Source organism: Pelobates fuscus, chromosome 7 (assembly GCF_036172605.1).
Source record: "Pelobates fuscus isolate aPelFus1 chromosome 7, aPelFus1.pri, whole genome shotgun sequence".
Classification (NCBI taxonomy): Eukaryota; Metazoa; Chordata; class Amphibia; order Anura; family Pelobatidae; genus Pelobates; species Pelobates fuscus.
The window spans coordinates 182697167-182718252 of NC_086323.1; the positions used below are offsets into that span (position 1 = coordinate 182697167).

General features: G+C 42.2%; 1 protein-coding gene across 1 annotated transcript in view; it reads right to left on the bottom strand.

The window, feature by feature from the left end:
• The window catches only part of UCHL5 (ubiquitin C-terminal hydrolase L5), a 287690-nt gene that overhangs the window by 65984 nt on the left and 200620 nt on the right, over positions 1-21086 (bottom strand). Inside the window, exons 10-11 of the mRNA XM_063426950.1 lie at positions 20777-20875; positions 315-400 (exon numbers count right to left, since the gene is read on the bottom strand). Coding sequence (XP_063283020.1) covers positions 356-400; positions 20777-20875 — 144 coding nt within the window. The 3' untranslated portion in view covers positions 315-355. The remainder of the gene's footprint in view (positions 1-314; positions 401-20776; positions 20876-21086) is intronic.

Here is a 21086-nt window from a genome sequence, read left to right on the forward strand (position 1 = left end):
TAGGCAGAACAAGACCAAGACCAGCTTGTTTGGAGTTTAGGTAGTTTGTGTTGATGACCTTTGAACCGGAAGTCGGTGGTTCTGTACTGAACCAGGCAGTATTGACCAAGAGGAAGTGGAGGCCTGTGTATTTATAGGCTTTGTAAGTCTTCCCACAACTACAGCCTCAGTCTTCTTATACACACACACACACACATTCTATAACATACATCAGAAACCGTGCTTCCACAAAAATAAGTGAGTACCTGCGGATATACAAAAACCTGTATGGTTCAATTTGATCAAACCAACAACAAAATAAGTAATAGCATTACTTTATTCCTTTTTCCACTTTAATCCTTTGGCAACAGTGGCATCATTTGGCTTCCTGGACTTTTCTTGCACTGTGTTTTTCTTTGGCCTGGTGGAAAAAAAAAAAAAAAAGGAAATCATAATACTCTATGCAAGATTCAAATTGTTTTTGTTTGTTTTTTAAGTTTTAGGTATATGTTCTTACGATTTTTTTTGCACAAAAAATGTAATCATGTTTAACAATATTTTACATCATGAATGGAATAAGTTGCACAAAGTCACAGTAAACCTAGCATGAGGTACAGAGACTCTACCCAGTCTCTTCGGAAAAGGCAAACATTCTACATTCCCCTTTGTGAGTGGCAATCCACAGTGGGCTCGGGCATTGTGTGGCTATGGCTGGGAGTTTTTTTTTTTTTTTTAAAGATGTCTTCTATTGCTTTTAATATTCAGGCACCCTTAGATAAGAGCAACTAGATCAAGAAAGCACTGGGCTAATTACCACAAAAACACCATAATCTAGCACAGTATACACATCATTGCAGCTTTAGAATGAACATCGGCATGAGAAACTGCACCACAGGAGTAGGGGGTAAGGGGACGAAGCGCAAAGCCTACCACAGCCACTAGACCACCAGGGAGCGGTATGGAGCTTCTGGGTTAGTTTAAAAAGCCAGGGGAGGTTTAAATGGTGGAGGAATTGTCAGGGTCGAAACAAAGGGACTTCTTTAAAGGAAATTCTAAAAGAAATGGGAGCAGTTTAAAAAGAATTAACAGTAAAACGCGTGAAAACAATACACATACTGATATCACACATATTTAGACGTAATGGCACTAACAAGAACACAAGCATAATGACACTGACAGTTATAATCTGACACACTAATACAAGCATCACAGACACCCATTAACATTACCTCTAATTATACCATGCTTCTCTAAAAGAAACTGATTGAGCATGGTAAATAAAAAACTGGATTAGACTGTCACCACGACCTCAAGCATTTAACTGGGACATTGCTGGATAAAAGAGGAGCTTAATACATTTGATTTACTTTACAGTGAAGCCCAATTATGTGACGAAGAGGAGAACTCTTACTTCTTTAAAGGACCACTATAGTGGGGCATGGCCTGGATAACGGCGGGAGCAGTCGCATGTGAACGCAGCTCCACGACATACAGCCTACTTTGTGCAATTGCCACACATTTCAACGGCAGAAAATACCTACCAAAACAACAATGTCTCACCCTAAGACGAAGAGGCAAACAGAGAAGGCGGACAGGGCACAGTTTTTTGCCCCAAAGCAAGGCGCACAACGGGACTCACCTCAGACAGCGGGAATCCAAGATGGCGCTGACAACAGCAATGAGGCAGCTCACTGTGAGGCCAACGATCAGGGGCTCCTGACCCGGACAATCATGCAAACCATGTTGGACGAAATGTCCACCAGAATAATGAACAGCGTACAAACATTCATAAGAGAGCTGCGTAGATCTCGGCTCCAGGACCTCAAAACTGGAAGAGAAAATGGCCGATGCGGAGGAAGCGCATAATGACCTTGCAGACAGGCTGACGCAGATGGCAGAACGTATGGCGGCACAAGAGGTAAAATTAGCTGACATGGAAGACTGGAGCCATCGAAACAACTCGCGGCTGAGGGGGGTGGCAGAGACTGTGGGCATAAATGACTTGACAGCACATATCACAGCATACCTAAAGACACTGGTGCCAGATATCCCGCAAGGCATGCTCCTTTTTTTACCACATCCACAGGACAGTGAGACCCAGGTTTCTGCCCCAAGATGCCCCCAGAGACATTCTGGTGCGTATACACTATTATCACATCAAAGACGCTATTTTAAAAAACAGTAGAACCCGCAAAGATCTACCTGATCAATACCGCGGCATCATGCTGTTCACAGATGTCTCAGCTTTTACCCTCCAAAAACGTAGGGAATTCCAGGACATCACCGCAGCACTTAGAGAAAATTGCATTGCATACCGCTGGGGATATCCAGTTAAACTGCTGGAGCAGAGAGCAGGCAAGACTGCAGTGATGTCGAACCCAGAAGGAGCAAAAATATTGAGAGAATGGGGCATCGGAAGAGAATTCCAGAAGAATCTGTCTACAGAGCCGATGTTGTCCTGAGTTTAAAAACACCCAGTGTTTACCTGCTTTTTTTTTTTTGTGCAAGTTATAGAGCTATAAGTACAAGTAGGATACTGCAGTTTCAAAACATAAATTTTTAAAATGTATCAATAGTGACACTGTTATCTGTCATAAATCTCAGAAAAACACCCCACATGTACATATTGTTTTTAAAGTAGACAACCCAGGGTATTCATCTAAGGATATTATGACACTTTCTATGCAGCCATTTTACGACCAGTTTTTGCCAAACTTCGAATAGGTAGTTTATTTTTTCCCACATACATTGCAATTCAGGTATAAATTCACAGATCCTGTTATGTGTTGCTGCCAAAATACACACTAATATTTGTCCAGCAACATCTCCCGAGTACAGTGATACCACCCATGCATAGGCTTGTTGGGTTGTTAGAGGGCTAAAAGGACACATTTGGCATGTGCGCATATCCATTTTCCAACTTGGAATTTTGACATGTAGTCAAACTGCGCCCATGTCCTATTTGGGCCAATGTATTTTACCCCCATCAAACCATATATTTTTGAAAAGTAGACAACCCAGGGTATTTTAAATGGTGGTATTTTAACACTTTTCATCCACTGAATTAACCAATAGCCTTTGTCAACCCAGGGTTTTTTTTTTTTTTTTTTTTAAATTTAAATTTTTTTTTTATTAAGTTGTAGTCAACGTGTACATTTATGCAATATATACGGGTATGCATTATACATAGTTATGCCATATATTCAGTAATGTAATATTTTTAGTAATGCAAGACTATAGTTATGCAATATATTTAGTAATGCACTATCTCCAGTATTATAATAATATAGTAACGTAATAATATAGTTATGCAGGATATATAGTAATGCAGCCTGTATAATTATGCAACATCTCTGGCAAGGCAACATCTCTGGCAAGGCAACATCTCTAGTAATGCTATAGTTAGTAAAGCTATATTATAGTGGTAATAATACAGTGGTGTAATATATTTAGTAATACAATATATTTATTGATGCCTTGTACTTAGTAATGCAGCTATACAGTCATGCAATATATTAGTAATGCAGTGTATTTAGGTAGGCACATATGCAAAGTGTTTAGGTAGCCGCTTTATTTTATATAGGTGTGCCGGCACCTGGGTCTCTACGGGATTGTCCATCGAGACTGTCTGCTTGATAATTAATGGGGCATCAGTTACTTGTCGTGTTCGCCTCTGTGTTGTATTTCAGGGTCAGTGGCCGATTTTTGGCGGGTCAACAGATTAAGTCAGTTTACCAAAGGAAGTCCCTGTTAGTATTAGTTTTCGTTCGGTCCTTCTCAGATGGTCGTGGTTCTGCGGCTCTGTGTGCTGGAGTCAGTCTCTTCACCTTGAAGTTGGATGGCTTGCTCTGTGTGTGGTCAGTCTCACTGGGACCCTCTGGACTTTCTGGTCTCTTGGTGGGTGTGGGGGTTTCCTGTGTTGGCGGCATACCCACATTTTGCAGGAAGGGCTCCGGATCATCTTCCAATGTCAGGACCATACTCTCTCCCTCTATTTCTGTTAGGAGTGTACCCTCCACTCCCCAGCGGAATCTTATTCCTGAGTCTCGCATTTTCTTGGCTATAGGTGCCAGCTTTCTTTTCTCCGTGAGAACGGTGAATGGTATGTCAGGGAATATTGCCACTTTGTGTCCTTCATTAATGATTACCCCCATTTCCCTGGAACGTGCCATTATAACTGACCTTGTTAGCTATATCTAGTTTCACCATGATGACGTCCGAGGGTGCTCCGCTTGGGGCTTCCGCCGATTTCCGCACCTGGAATGCTGAGTAGAACCGCTGCCTGTCTTCACCTCCCCCTACACCCATGTGTGCTATTAGCTTTTGGGCCCTCGGAGACGGAGGTTTTTCCGCCGGTGCCTTGCTTCAATTGCGGTCACCGAGCGTCTCAATTGTTGCACTTTTAGGTAGTCATTTTTTTGGTGTGTTTTTTTACGCACATTGTACTTTAGCCATGTATTAACAGATCCTGTCATGTGTCACTGCCAAACAACAACCCAGTATGTGTTCAGCAACATCTCCTGAGTACAGTGATACCATCCACGCATAGGCTTGTTGGGTTATTTGATTTGATAAATGATTGTGGAAATCAGCTTGAGCTGAACTTGGAGGAAGGTGGTTTTTCCTGGATTCATTTTTTTTAAAGAGTAAAAATGAATTGCGTGTTGCTACTTGCATCAGGTAGATAGCCACCTTTTTATACCAGGCTTTTGTCTTTCTTAAGATAAGATATGGCTGCATCAGCTGATCAGCCAAATCAACAACCCCCATGTGCCTGTTACAAGCCCTGATGCAAACAGGCTTGGTCTGTACTCTGCCTCGGACAGTGACGTCTGCAATGCTTTCATCATGGGTGGTGGTTAGTATATTAACATCCTTCATGTCCTTACATTTTATTGAAAGCACTTTAGCTTTGCGCAGAGCTTTACATTCACCTTTTTTTAAATTTGGCCTCTATGAGAGGTCTGGGAAAATCCTTGGAATTTCTTCTCACAGTGCCGCAGGCCAGTGTCTGCAAACAATGAAGAAATTTAAACATGTGGACACTGCTGTAAAAATTTCCACATAAAGGTGGTGGGAACCTTTATTAAACAATGGGATTAGTAGGTCCCAAACAAGTTTCCCACTTGTCCCCAGAGTCAGGAAAGCCAGGAGGGTCCAGTTGACCATCTTTCCCCTCATATACACGAAAGGCAAATGTATAGCCACTTTCGCTCTCGCACAGTTTGTACACTTTTGCACCATACCTAGAGCGCTTTGAGGGGATGTATTGTTTGAACCCTAATCTCCCTTTATATTTTTATAACGGATTCATCACACACAGATGACATGACACTAGACCTGTCAGAAAACTGACCTGGGTCAAAATCGACCGCAGTGTCCGCAGTGGAGGAGGCATACGCCAAGAAGGCATATGCCTCCTCCAAGCTGTTCATGCACTGCATGTTTCACACTGACTAAACGAACAAAATACTAACACACTTTTTTTTTTTTACTAAGACAGACTAAGACACTAAGAGACTAAGACACAGATTTTTAAGGCAAATGCAATCCTTGAGGGCAAAAAACAACAATACAGACAGCACAAATGCACTGCTGTAACAGATTTGGCAGGGAAGGGGCTAAAAAATTAATTTTTATTAACTGCTTATACTTTTATACTGGGATGCCGGGCAGATAGTAACATCGGGATTTCGTCGGAAGCGTTCTCTGATTGCTCCCGCCGCCCGTTTTCTGTGATGACTGTTCAGGACCGTCACCGGTCCTCAACGGTATTTTACCGATGACGTTCCTGAACAGTCACCTGTTGCGAAGTGGTTAAACCTGGTTTATTTGGCCTGTGCTAGCCTTTGAGTTTGACATGCTTGATCTACATGATGTTTCACAATTGCTAGACATTTTGTTTAAACAGGTCATTGGCTGCTTTAAAATTTACATTAATCTTGCAGAAACTTCCACTGTCTTGCACTACAGCAATTCTCCAGCAACCTCCAATTTCCTTTTTCCCATCTCAAACTTTACCTGCCCTAGCTCTACAACTCCCCCCCCCCCCCCCCTCCTCTGTTCTTGATAACATGGTACATCCAATAAACATTGCAAGTGCCCCCAATTACAACCTTGGCACACAGAGCTGACCTGTTACTTCCAAAAATGCTTCCAGAACTGCTGAATGCTGCTGGAGACCACACTCCCCTGAAAACACAAATGGACTCTCACACTTTTATGTTATACTATTTATATAGCGCCAACAATTTCTGCAGCGCTTTACAGTGGGTGTACAAACAAACATGTAGTTGTAACCAGACAAGTAGGACTGGCCCACCGGGATACCGGAGCTGGCTGTTCTGACGGCTGCAGGGTGAGCTCCAGACAGCTCCCCCCTGCAGCTGCCAGCACACCTGACCCAGCTGTCTGCCCTGCACTACTCCCTGGCCTGTCGCCCACAGGTAGCTATATTATGTGCCAAGGTATGTGTGCGTGTGTGTGTCTGTCAAGGTATGTGTGTTTGTCTCTGTCAAGGTATATGTGTGTTTGCGTGCCATGGGGTATGTGTGTCATGGGGTGTGTGTGTGTGTGTGTCATCGTATATGTTTAAAAATAGTTTTTTACTCACCTTTTTTTTTCCCCATGCTGTGCTGCGGGGCTGGCACAGTTTTTTTTTTTTTTTTCAGGGCTGCTTTGTATCCCCAGTCTGGCCCTGGTTGAGGGCCCTACTCAATGAGCTTACATGCTGGAGGGAGTGGGGTAAAGTGACACAAAAGGTAAAGATAGTATTAGACTAATGACAGTTGCAAGAGAGGAATCAGTCAGGAGCTATTAACAGTTTAGTTGACACACTTTTGTGAAGAAGTGGGTTTTTAATGATTTTTTAAGGAGTGGAGACTGGGTGAGCATCTAACGGAGGAGGGAAATGAGTTCCACAGGAACGGTGCAGCCCATGAGAAGTCTTGAAGGCGAGCATCAGAGGTGGGAATATGGACAGAAGATAGACGTAAGTCTTCAGCAGAGTGTAAGGGCCTAGACGGGACATACTATTAGGGAGGATAGATAGGTAAAGATTTAAAAGCAAGAAACAGAATTTTAAATTGAATCCTATATTTTACAGGAAGCCAATGTAGGGACTGACAGAAGGGTGAGAGTGGGCGGAGAGGAAAGTGAGCCTCGCCGCCGCTTTCATTATGGACTGTAACAGCGCAAGTTGGGAGCACAGTATTACAGGGATTACAGTAGTCAAGGCGAGAAAGGATAGTGGAATGGACCAGCACCTTAGTCGCATCTGGCGGTGAATAGAGTCGGATGCGCAATGTTTTTGAGATGGAAGCGCAGGATTTAGCGACAGACTGAACATGAGGCGTGAAGGAGAGGTCGGACTCAAAGAGAACACCTAGGCAGTGAGCCTGCGTGGTGGAGCGGATGTTAGCACAGTTGACTTGGAGGGAGGGAGACACAGGGATAGCAACACTTGAGGGAGGGGAGGAAAGACCAGAAATTCAGTTTTGTCAAGTTGAGTTTAAGGAAGTGGGTAGCCATCCAGTTAGAAATACCAGAGAGACAGTCAGAGACACTAGTCAAGAGGGACGAGGAGAGATCAGGAGAGGACAGATAGATTTGCGTATCATCCGCATAGAAATGATATTGGAAGCCAAATGAGTTTACTAAGGTGGGCAGTATAGATTGAGAACAGTAGGGGACCAAGGACTGAACCTTGGGGGACACCAACAGAGAGGAGTTGGGGAGAAGAAGCAGAGCCAGAGAAAGAAGCACTGAAAGAGCGCTCTGAGAGGTAGGAGGAGCACCAGGAGAAAGCAATATCTTGTAGACCAAAACCTGCAGAAAGGTCAAGGAAAATTAGGATAGAGTAGTGACCTTGAGATTTTGCAGCGAGTAGATCATTGGATACTTTGGTCGGTGCCGTTTCCACAGAGTGCATAGCGCGGAAACCAGATTGAAGCGGGTCTAGCAAGGAGTTGGATTCGAGGAAGTCTGTCAATTTTGCATACACAACTATTTCAAGGATCCTGGATGCAAAAGATAGTAGCAAGATAGGATGGTAGTTGGATGGGGAGTAAGGGTCAAGGTTGGGCTTCTTTAGAATTGGGGTTATAGTTGCATGTTTGAAGGGCGATGGACATATGCCAGAGGAGAGAGAGAGAGATTGAGAATTTTAGTGAGAGCTAGAGAAGAAGAGAGTACGGATGAGATGCAAGGGAATTGGATCTAGGGAGCAGGTGGTGGGGCGGGAGGACTAGAGCAAAGCAGAAACCTCTTCCCCCAGGTATCAAGTCATCTTGGTGGAGCGGCGGCGAGCAGAAACCACCGCCAAGGGACATTGGGGGGGGGTCTCAGGTAAGTGACTGAAGGGGTTTTCACCCCTTCAGCAACCGAGGATTGGGGGTGGGGAGGGAGAGGGGACCTGCAGTGTCAGGAAAACTGATTGTTTTCCTGGCACTGGAGTGTCCCTTTACGGGGTTAATGAGATCCTGAAATATGGCTGGAGCATTACATAAGCTGAAGGGCATGACAAGATACTCAGTGACCATTTCTTGTGTTAAATGAAGTTCTCCATTCATGTCCCTTAATCCATACCAAATTATACGCACTCCTAAGGTAGAATTTGGTAAACACCTTAGCGCCCTGCAGTCTGTCAAAAAATTCTGAGAAGGGGAATGGGATAATCATTTTTGATGGTTATCGTGTTCAATGCCCTATTTGGTTACAGAACATGGACCAGTATTCTAAACAGGCAGATTTTTTTTCTTTTAAGGAAATGTTTTTGAGAAAAAAGTTCTGAAATTAAAATTGTGGAGTCAGAGATTCTGAAAGTGGGCAGTATAGAAGGAGGCGAGTTGATTTTAAATAGGAGGAAAGAAGAAAAAGTAAATAAAAGGTTTTGAGTTTCCTTTTAATACACAATTTAGTTCTAAAGCTTTTGAAGTAAGCAAAATGATCAAAAGATACCTGCATTTCTCCATTGGACTTCTAAACTCTTTTCTGCACAAAGCTACAGCCAGCCAGTTTACCGGCCTCCATAATTGTTCTTCCCACATGGGAATTGCTTTCTGCAGGAATCGCTTACTTACCTCAAGACTTGGATCAATCCCTATTTTCTGCAATGAAGTTTGTTTGTTTCCCCTTTTTTCCCGGTTCGATATGCAAGGAACAGGAATGAGGAGGACAACGAGAAAAGGATTCTGGATACATAAACCCCAAACAATGCAATAAAAAGTGCTGAATGCAGAGTTTGATAAATGTGTTTTTTTTTTGTTTGTTTTTTTACCATATACAGGGGTGTGCCTAAGTAGGTATATAATTTATATTCTATTATCGTATAATGTATTTTTTTTTTTTAATAAAAATATTTAATTTTATTAAAAACTTAGTTTGACAAAGCCACCTTTAAACTTTCAGGTGCTGTTAATAGGCACAACTGTGTATTACGCAAAAGAAAACCAACATACATATACATATATACATATATATATATATATATATATATATATATATATATATATATATATACCGTATATATATATATATATATAGACATAGCGGAAATGACCGCACTCCAAGGACTTTATAGAGATTTTCAAATAAAATTTAACTTTTATTCAATCCATTTAAAAAGTCAACGTTTCAGCTCCCACATGGAGCTTTCATCAGGACAAAACATGTTCCTTGGAGTGCGGTCATTTCTGCTATGTCTACATGATCCTTGCCAGACCAGCATCGGGCACCACAGGATTACACCAGGAGTGCAAGCCCTCGCTATATATATATATATATATATATATATATATATATATATATACACACACACACACAGGCATACCCCGCTTTACATACACTAAGTTCGCTCACGAGTACAGACATACCCACGAGTGTACTTAAAGTTGCCTCGCGAGTACAGACATTCCCGCACCCCTTCTGCCCACGAGTGAACAGGAAATGGAAGGTGCTATTCTCGCCCGGAGAAGCTCATTTCAGTGTCTATGGAGCAAGAACTTTTCACACCTGCTGACATGGCACAGGTTAATCACCTAAAATTTAAAATGCCTACTCCTAGCTGAATACATATATATTGTTTCTGCCCCTACATTGTCCATATTCTGCAATCGGCTGCCATCCAGTGAAAGGATTTACCCTGCCATTTTCTATAACTATGACTTGGCAGCTTAGCTGCATTAGCTACAATTCTAAGGATTCAAAGTTAAACCATAAATGCTTAAAGTGATGAAGAGGTGTTTCTAAACAAAGTGTGCAACTAAGCTGCTAACAAATACAAATTGGCACTGTATTGGCAGAAAATGGCCCAGTGGGCAGGTTTATTTTACTTTTCCTCCCAGTTTAAGATCATATGAGTAAAACATTAGGGATAAATGGTACAATCTGGAATGAGATTTCTCTTTTTACTGTTTGTTTTAACTGAATAAAAGCCCACTGGAAATCACTAAATAAATCACTGGAAATAAAATCACTGGAAATCTGCAGTTGCAGTATCAGCTATGCCTGTAAATGACTATTGCAATGCAGTACATGCATTGGGAAGTGAAAAAAGGTATTGCTTTACTTTAAGTACATTTTCGTTTTACATACATGCTCTGGTCCCATTGTGTACTTAGAAGTGGGGTATGCCTGTATATATTTGTGGTCGGAAACCATAGTAATATGCGTGATTCGTGTTAATGCAAAGTTTGTTGGGGTGTGACTTAACCAACGTACGGGTAGGCCTTTAATAAAAGAGGGCCCACCAAGGGCAATATATATGATGCCTAAGGGGTGTGGTGGCCTGAAAACGAGCATGGTCCAGATAAGAGGGTGATTGGGGTTTTATAGGTCCAAGATAGATTTAAACTCATCCCACAAATACAGGCCTTTGGACTTAAAACTTGTGGTTGGAAACATAATAGTAATATGCGTGATTCGTGTTAATGCAAAGTTGGTTGGGGTGTGCCGTAACCAACGTACGGGTAGGCCTGTAATAAAAGAGGACAAAAGTATCAAAGGGAAAACACACTTTATTGCAACAATTTACATAACAAAACTTTTAAATGCTTTCCTCATTTCCTTCTCTGGATGAGGAATATATCTACAATAGACCGTAGATTTCCATCTCCCAATCTTTGATAATACGTGCTGGGGTATTAGTGCTGGAAGAGGCAGAGGCTGCTCCTATCCTAAATGACTGTCCGGAGAATAAGGCCGGGTCAAAACCTAATCTACGTAATAGTGTTCTGATGTAGAATATGAATTTAGAAGTTACGAGTGGGAATCCTTCGAGTGAAAGTAGTGGCGAGTCTTGGGAGGCCTGAATGAGCGTTGGTAGATATGAATACAGTATTTGAACAGGGCACTATCTGTTCTCGGTAGGATACACTGGGATGATGGATGGTGTACTTGATTGATTAGTTTTGGACGTTCTTAGTAACAGTGTATAGTGATCTTGGAGCTTTGTAATATCTGATATTTTAAGGCATAACTAATGGTCAGTTTGCTTGGGGACTATAAATTTGCGGGGTCTCAAAAAGCCATAGAAGGCTATATACATAGCAGTTTTAATCACATGATTCATGGGAATGTTGAATGGTTGATTATTCAATAAATCAGAGAGAGCCCGAAAAATTGGGCCATCGTTTGGTAATCTGGATGGCGAGGGAGTTTGATATGTTTTGTTAATGCCTATGAGTATACTCGTGATAGGGTAGGATGTAAGGAAAGGTGTGTAATTAGGAAAAGTGGTTAGTACGTGGTGTTGGATTCCGGTGAGATACAGTTTGATTGTTTTGTGAGCTAATTTAAGGTGAAGGTGGCAAAAAGAAGCAAAAGCCACCATAGATTTGATGGTGAACTTCGGTTGTATGTGAAATTCCAATATGAATTTATCATAAAGTGTAAGGTCCCTATTATAAGCTATCTTTGTGTTATTGGATAGTGCAGCAAGTGCTAAGGATTGTGCGTGATACAGAAGGTTGTTTAGTCCATCACCAGTTCTTGGAATAGTGGAATTCTGGAAGAGAGTGTGTGTGCTGTGGGGTGCAGCTGGAGAAAATACCTGAAAATGAGAGCGTGATAATGCGTCAGCCAGTTTGTTATCTACACCAGGTATATAAGAGAACGATAGGCGCTCACTATAATATTACACACAAGACGGCTGTGGGCTGCAGTGACCAATGCAAGGATTCCCAAACCTTGTGGATAGCGAAATATGGAAAAGGCCATGCCCCAAACAATATATATAAACAAATATATATGCACACAATTCCTTTTGTAATTGTACACACAGTTGACCTCAAAGATAAAAGCAAAAATAATATAATAGTGCAGTACAGTATGACTGATAGGTGGGAGGTGATATAATCTTATGTGATATTACTCACATTTAATACAGCTTTAACGCGCATAGATGGAACAATCCCCATCTAAGGATATGTGCACATGTAGACATCTCTGATGTCTCAAACAAGGTGCAATGAGCAGGACATATGTTGAAATACAAAGAAATACTCCAATGGTGAAGTATTTCCTTCATTAGGTGTAAAAGGAGAAATAAAGTAACGTACTTACATTTACTTGCTCTAGTATATACAGCATGGGTGGTATAATCCCCACCTAAGGATACGATTTTACCAGGAAGCAAAAAAATGAAGGAAAAAATAAATATGAAAATATAAAATTTACTATTATACAATAGTAATAAAAACAATAACCGATAACTTCAAAGGGTTCCACTAAACGCGTTTCGCCTGTCCAAGGCTTCTTCAGAAATGTGGTAAAGTCCTCAAGAGTTCCGTTTATATAGACAGTCTATTATTTAAAGTTACTTCCTGGTGTGTTTAATTGGTAGCTTCCTGTAACCATCCTGGAACGCACGCGTCATACCGAAAGGGACGCTGCATATTTCAGTATGGTATTCTATACGTTCGAACTTGGAACGCATACGGAGCCAAAATGGCGCCGCTGCGTTCTGATCGGGTTATACCCTTATTGATGATTTTGCATGCTACCGCATTGTCACAGAGGCATCGGATAGCCTTCCCTGTCCAAACATGCCACCAAGTGTGCACTGCTGCCACTATAGGGTAAATCTCGAAAAGTATAGGGGTCACAATCGGCCATGAGTCTCTGAACCACATATTGCCAAAAACAGTGGCTAACCCTGTGTGTGCCGCAGTGTCAGTCATGATAATTGGTGATGTGTGAGAAAGAGGAGGAACGAACATAGAGATAGAAACTGGTGCCACATGAGTAAATAGTCTCTTGCTGGGGGATCGAGGTACACAATGGCATTCTCGGATATGCCTGGAAGCAGACAAAGAAGCCTAGAAAAGAACGCTCTTCCCTGCGGGATGATTCACATGGCGAAGTAAAGTGAACCCAGTAATGACTGGAGATCCCTGCGGTTACACGAACCAACCCGTAGGAATTGGTCCATCTGAGGGTTTCTGCGAAAATGTTGAATCATTTTGGACTGCTCATTTTGGACTGCTCCTGGAACCAAGTGATCCAAGTGTAAAATTAACACTTCTCCCTCCATTTGCACAAACCGCACAAGCTGGGGGCCTTAAGCTGGCAAAATGCCTGCAGAACAGCTCTGTGTCCAAATCACTCCAGTTGGATTGTATGTAAAATTGTGAGAGAGCTGCTGCTGCTTTGGCTGTTACCGACTTTTGGTAATCGTAAAACGTAAAACAACCATACTTATGCCCAGGTCCACCAACTTGTGTAAGTACAGGTCTAGTTCTTCTCGCCTCTGGGGATATACGGAACAGATGAGGTCCCTGTAAAACTCAGGGATTGACAGCTTCTTATTTAGTCTGGGGTCCCAAGCTTTAAGGACCACAGACAAATCCCCATAGCTGTATGTTCTATTCTCTATAACATCCTGTGAAGCAATAAGTAGTGAAACCAAATTAACAGCTTTATCATCAAGAATGTCCTTCCTGGGGGCGGAGCCTAACCGTCGAGACGAACGGACGCACATTACTGAAGCTCCGAGCGAAAACCGAGAAATAGCTTTAAAAAATGGGATACATCACCCCCACGGACAACTACACAAACGGGGGAACACTCCTAACCTCATGGGGCGGAAAAATAAAACAATTACGGCGGACAAACCTGCTCCAGGGCTGACGATAGGAGACATGTGGCGGCAAGCACGCAGCACGGGAGAATCCAACATGGCGGCCCTCCACGGAGGCTGCTCGGACTTCTACTCGGATGACTGTTCTGAAGGCGCAGAGGAGGATTACCTCCCACCTCCAGCCCCTAAACAGCCGGCGAAAGTTAATAATCCCAAAGCTGACAAGGATGCAGACCTGGTAACTACCGGGGTATTGAAGGCATTACTGGCAGACCTACAGAAGAATATCTCACGGACGTCACCGCACTGAGAGGAGAGCTGCAGGGCCTGACAGGCCGCATAACAACACTGGAGGTCTCCTCCCAAGATAACCAGCAGCATATATCCTCACTACAGACGGCTGTACAAGATCTGCAACGCCAGAACCTACTACATGAAAGGCGTTTTGCTGCCCAAGAGGATAACAGAAGGAGATATCATTTAAAGGTCAGAGGGGTCCCAGACGAGCTACCGGAGACGGAATTACCGCAGATGCTCAAAAAAATGCTGACGGTCATACAACCCGCCAGCCAAGCTAAGCCACTCCCACAGACTTTTTCCGGGTCCCCAAACCTCCCGGGGCTCCGGCCACAGCCACCAAAGATACCATACTCACCTTTAGAAATGGGAAGGACAAATCGGCGAGCCTCACTGCTCTCCAAGGCAAGACCCCACTACAGTTTGAGGGCATGACATTCTACGCCAACCTGTCCGGGGCGACACTGGCATGGCGCAGGTCACTCCGTCCTCTCACAACCTTGCTCCAGCGCAACAACATAAGGTACCGCTGACGACCCTTCCAAACACTCCTCGTACAACAAGGAGACAATACACACCAAATCAACGACGTTCGGGACACAGCCAACCTCCTACAAACTTTGGGCCTTCCACAGGTCCCACACACCCAAGAGAGAACCCAAGATCATACCTCCCCAAACCGCAACTGGGACGCGGCGCGAATTCCCGCATTTGTACCAAGAAATAACACACCGGACGCCTACGCCTCGATTACCACTTAAAAGGAGAGGCACAGGCACTCCCTCTCACCTGCACGGCACAGTGAACCACCCTTAAGGGCTCAACGCTCTCGGACATACCGCTGGACCGTTATCCAACTGCAGTACCCTGTTTCTTTATCCACCTGACCACGCACAACACCCCTTACTGTGTGCCTCGACCTCCACGACGCGATGCGGCATACCTGAAAACCAGCGGGCTCCAACTCCACGGACATTTATCATTTGTTCCCTGACAGCAACAATTCTGAAGCGCACCATGGACACAGATCGACTGCTCCAGTGCCCGATAGCAACCCACTGAAGCAGCATCTCTGTATCAGGTTGGCATACTAGGCCTCCAAGGTAGGCACAGGTTGACGGAGAAGTATGACCACAGGGACTTACACTACCCACCGTTGTTCTTGCCGCACTGCCCAAACACGCAACCTTGGGAAACTGCCTCTGTGTTGAACTTTTATTATGACTTCTATTGTTAGGGTTATGTTTTCTTGTACCCTCAGTTGTTATTTTTCATGCAGTAGCCAGGCTGATATCCCAAACCGCCAACATGCTTGAGAGTTGTTCAGCTGCAAATGTTTTTTTACCTAAAGACAGACATGATGGGTCACTCCGGGTCCTACAACCTGTTCTTAATTCTTACCGGTCTACTGTCTCTGACCCACTCTCTTATCTTGATGCCAGTATTGTATTAAATACCTTACTAACCGGAAAACACTCACAAAAATGGTTGAGCACCTACATACCATAATCTTGTTTAGCTCCTGCCTTGACTCCTCAGCTCTTAACGGCTACTGAGGCACTGAAATGCATATAGTGCAATCTGCCAATCCAGCACCTTAATAAGTGCGATATTATAGTTCTTCACAAGGCGCATAGCATGCTTTTTTCATAGCCTCCCGTTAAAATTACCCTACACAATGTAAGCCTCGCTTTTTGTTTGATTTTCAGTTTTAAACCACGATGAATCATCTGTTAGCTACTATACAACACTGTATATCATAAATCGATAGCCCTAGCAAATCACCTTGGTATCGCCTACAAACACATAAGATAGCCTGCTTAAGAGTCACGTCAGGTACCAGCTGTAACGGGAACAAGGTGTACTACCGCAATTCTTCATTTTCTACTAACACCGTTAAATTGTACTGATCCTCCACTTGTCTTGTTCAACAATATACTTCCTATTTTCACAATCTGAAGGTTCCTACCAATTACAAGTAATGACCAGCAGTTTCATTGACTGTTAATGAGCCTGTTTTACATTTTACATGTCCAACATACAGCAGCAGACTTACCCTACCGTTAATTTTATATATACACCTCATCACTTGCCTAGCCTAGCTTGTACTTAAGTTATGTTAAAGTTTAAATACAAAAACACGATTCCATTAAGCGTCTCCCAAACTGAATCAACTACACTAGTACGCTGGTATAGCTGCTATTACACTGGACACTACATCACAATTCTATTCCATGAGCAGAAAGTTTAAACCACGTTATTTTAGTTTCTCTTTAGTTTAATTTAGGTTATGAATATACTTACGCAATGACAAACGATACCGTATACCGCATATCTCAACCTTATAAAAATGTGCAAGATCAACCCTGTACCTCTGTTTTAATGTTTTATACTGTGCTGAAGGATTGCCGTTGGGGTACCTCACAAGCAAATGTACTAAGCTTATGCACTACAAAAATAAAGAATAAAAAAAAAAAAAAAAAAATGTCCTTCCTGATGGAGAGGGGAATCAAATGTGCCGGTGTGATAAGGTGTGAATTTGAAGGAAGTGTTAAGGAAGGGGTTGCAGTACCCTGCGTAGTAGTCACCACTGGGGCTGGATTGGTAGCCGGGATATTTATGTGGTTGCTATGTAGATGAGCCGTTTCCAACACGGTCAGTCGTTCACTAATGGTTTGCAGGGAGGCAATAAGTACAGACATCCTGCTCTGCGCTTCTCCCAAATAGTCCATAGATGCGCCTTGTGCACTTGTGCTGGGCCTTGGTTCGGTGGATTGGGTGTTTAACAGTCTATAGAGCTCAGCCTTTCTAGCAGTAGCAGGAAAGGGGATGCATCTATGCCGTACTTCTGCAGCCAGTTTAGGGATAGTCCAGGATCTTAACGACCCTGGGGAAGCCGGGGTAATGGATTCCGTAGGGGAAATTGGACGGGTGGGGGTGCAGGGCCTAGCTGGGGTTTCTGGGAGATATAGGCCATCTTAATGTTCGCAAAAACAAACAAAATAGGTTTAATCCATATATTGCCAAAGCGTATGACTACCCGTGAGTTAACTAGTGTGAAAGTTTAATTAGTATTGAAATTAACGGTTAACGGTCTGTTAAATGGGTAAGATTCTAGAATAGGAACCTGAGATTTGAAAAAGATAACTTAAAAACATGTGTGACTTATATGTGACCGAAGGCGATACTTGCAGATATGTGAAATTGGGCAAGCCCCACATCAAGCCAAACATTTGATGAAAGTATAAAAGCGTAGGTGTTAGGAGAAACATGCCTAACAAGTTTTGTATAACTGCGTATCAGTGCCTTTGGAATTTTTTAATTCCATTTATGGCATATCGTGATAGTTAGCTAGTATGGCAAAAAGGCTGAAATAGCCACGGTAGGCCAGTCTTATGACACAATGTTACAGATACATTTCTGAGCTTATGACATGGAAAATAGGCTAATTGTGCAATATAATTTAATTTCCCTAGAGTATTTACGTTTAAACTTAGTGATGAGTGTCTGCTAAAGGCAGAGTCAAATTTTGCTACACACCAAATAGTATACTTTTGATTCAAAGCTCCAAACAGGAAAGGATGCTATAGGAAAACAGTATGAGGAACTGTTCCCTATTTGTGGCCAAAAAAAAAAAAAAAAACCTGAAATAATTATATATGGTGTATACGTCTTTAACAAAGTTTAACATCTGACATATACCTCAAGTTACTCTGTCTATAACAGATTTAAAGACGTATACACCATATATAATTATTTCAGGTTTTTTTTTTGCCACAAATAGGGAACAGTTCCTCATACTGTTTTCCTATAGCATCCTTTCCTGTTTGGAGCTTTGAATCAAAAGTATACTATTTGGTGTGTAGCAAAATTTGCCTTTAGCAGATTTAAAGACATACACCCCATATACGCAAGTGCTGTGTTCCTTCTGAATAACCAGAACACATTAAAATAAGCCTTTCTGAATGAACTGACTCCTGGACCTACTGCACCTGATCTCTTTTTTGATTTCAGTTGCGACCCAAAATAATCTCTCTCTCTAGGCAGATTACCTGGTGAAATTTCTGCCTGCATCCAGTTTGAGCCATTTCACTACAAGTCAGACTCACTCATCCCTGGGTGTTGCAAGAGGCATACCAGACCAACCTGATTTTAGTGATGAGTGTATTTGTATCAGCAAAAAACTCCCGAAATAGAGAAAGAAAACTCCCGAACATTTAACAGTCACAAATTAATTTTAACGAAAGGTAAGTATACACGATACGTCTAAAACTCCCAAAACAACACAAAATGGAATTTAAACGAAAGGTCAGTATGAAATACGGCTAATAACTCCAGAACTAATGGATATTTATCCGAAAAAGCCAGTATATATAACATGCAATGAAACTACCGAACGGAAAGAAGGCACGAATGGAAATTTTTCAGGAAAGGTAAGTAATATAGGGAGCCAGCCCAGTTTTTAGGCCAGAACATGGGAAAAGGCACGAACGGCCGGAAGAACAAAGGGGAGAGGCGTCGGGGAACCAGAGCCCGGGAAGGCCTTGAATTTCTCTGGTTTCCTCGGCTGGGAACCGCAAAGAGTAGTCTATGGGGTCAGAAAGACATCTTCCATGAACTGCTCTTCCATGAATGCTGGGAAATTTGGACTGGAAGTCTCAGGTTGCTATGCCAACAAGAACACCTGAAAATGAGGACAGTCCAGATAAGAGGGTGATTGGGGTTTTATAGGTCCAAGATAGATTTAAACTCCTCCCACAAATATAGGCCTTTGTCGTTAAAACACACACACACATATATATATATATATATATTTATGTCTGGGTTTAGATTGTTATACTTTCATGTACAACTTTTTATGACTTTACTTATACTTGAGTGTATACAATGCATGTTCTGGGTACGTGGAACCCAAGCGAAAGTGGAAGCGAGAAGGAGGCTTGAAACACGGGAAGGATAGTGTATTCCCTGTTCCTGGACTATGGGGTCAGGGCTTAGATGTGCCCATATCTAATTTTAGTCCTGCAGGTGCATTTCATATTAAAAAGTGATTTATATCTAATATCTATGTATTTGTCCTTTTTCTATTCATACTTGCTCAAGTAATCTGGAGAAAATGTATGTGTTATAATATTCAATCTGGGAGTCATGCCTACCAGCAAAAAAAAATTTGACCGCACCAATTCATAGATAAACTACTGGTGTATGTACAATACTGCCCTGTTTTTGTTTATTTTATTTTTTGTAGATATATTTTTGTTTGTATTGTTGTAATTTACAGTAAAAACCTTCAGGCAAATCTAAAGGGACTGCTATCCTCCATCACGGGTCAATTACATTCCAACTGACCGACACTAGCGGATTGAGAATGTTGCTATGTTTCTGTTAGAGTCACAAGTATACCTGGTCAATTTAATTGCACTTAATTCCAAACAGGGCAGGTTTCTGAAATCCACCTTGAGTACACTAATGAACTTTTCTGTGGGTTGTTAAATTCTGCAGAGGGTCAATTAATATTGCAGTATTCCCTAAAGTCGATACCTTTGTGGACACACTATACCTTACTGGTGATGTGCAAACTCCTTTACCTGAACCACTCTGCGCTTTGTCTGCATGAACCCTGATATCAGTAGCAAACTTTCAGCTCACCAGTCGTTTGTCCGCTCTACGCATTTAGCACCCAAATTGGGGCCTTTGTCCTTTTCCTTGCCCTTACACAAAATTCACTTACAACTTTGGCACGGATGCGCAGGCCTTCTGCATTTTTTTAATCTAAAACACCACAGTTAAGAACCCTAAAAGTCATGGTGGCCACGATCATACAGCAATTTAGGTATAGGCATCTGAAATGTTTTATACCCACTCTGTCCCAGCAACCGGACGTTTATAGGGCCCTCACGCCCCCTGAACTCCTATGTACGTCATTGACTTGCTACTACATGGTGTCTCCTATATGTATTGTACCCTCCAACTGAAATAAAATACAGGACAACAACCTCCCTTGAACACCAAGAGGAGCTGCGGCTTTTGGAATACACAGGTCTAATCGGTTATATGGGCGCAATGACTAACACCACCCCACCTGACTTGTCAGCTCCTCACTTATAAGTAAACCTCTGGAAGCTTTTGCCTGCTGCTAAAAATGCTAGACCAGTTATCACAAATACCCTTCTCGGGCCCCAGGCACCCCTTTTACCGGTCTCAGTTTACATTAGCCCCATTTATGTAAACTAGTTATTGAACACTAAAAACCTTAAACTTAAGTCACACAAAAAAAAATGTGTATGTATTTATATTATTATGTATTTAAGTTATGTGAACATAACAGTCTTTTTCTTTTATATTGGACACAAAGGCAAATTTCTTCAAAGACAAACTTTTAAAAGTACAATTATAAAAGGTAGAGTGAATGAAGTAACTTACCTTTTCTACTAATGGTATTAACTGCTGATGTTCTGCTAAAGTCTTTAGCAATTCCATAATAAAAGGAAGATAGTTATGTTTTCTTCTAATATTTTCAATCTGGAAAAAAGGTGGTCAATAAAAACAGTGTCAATATTGTGGTGAATTGTGATAATTGTGCCATCAGCAATAAAACACATTTTGGTTGAGGGCTCATTTCCAAAGTTCTTGCTTTTTACTGGCCAGCTGATACTTGCTAAAAGGCCTTTTGTAGTCAATAGTGGCTGTTTATCGACAGCTAATTTCCATCAGTAGTTGACAAGGAGTTACT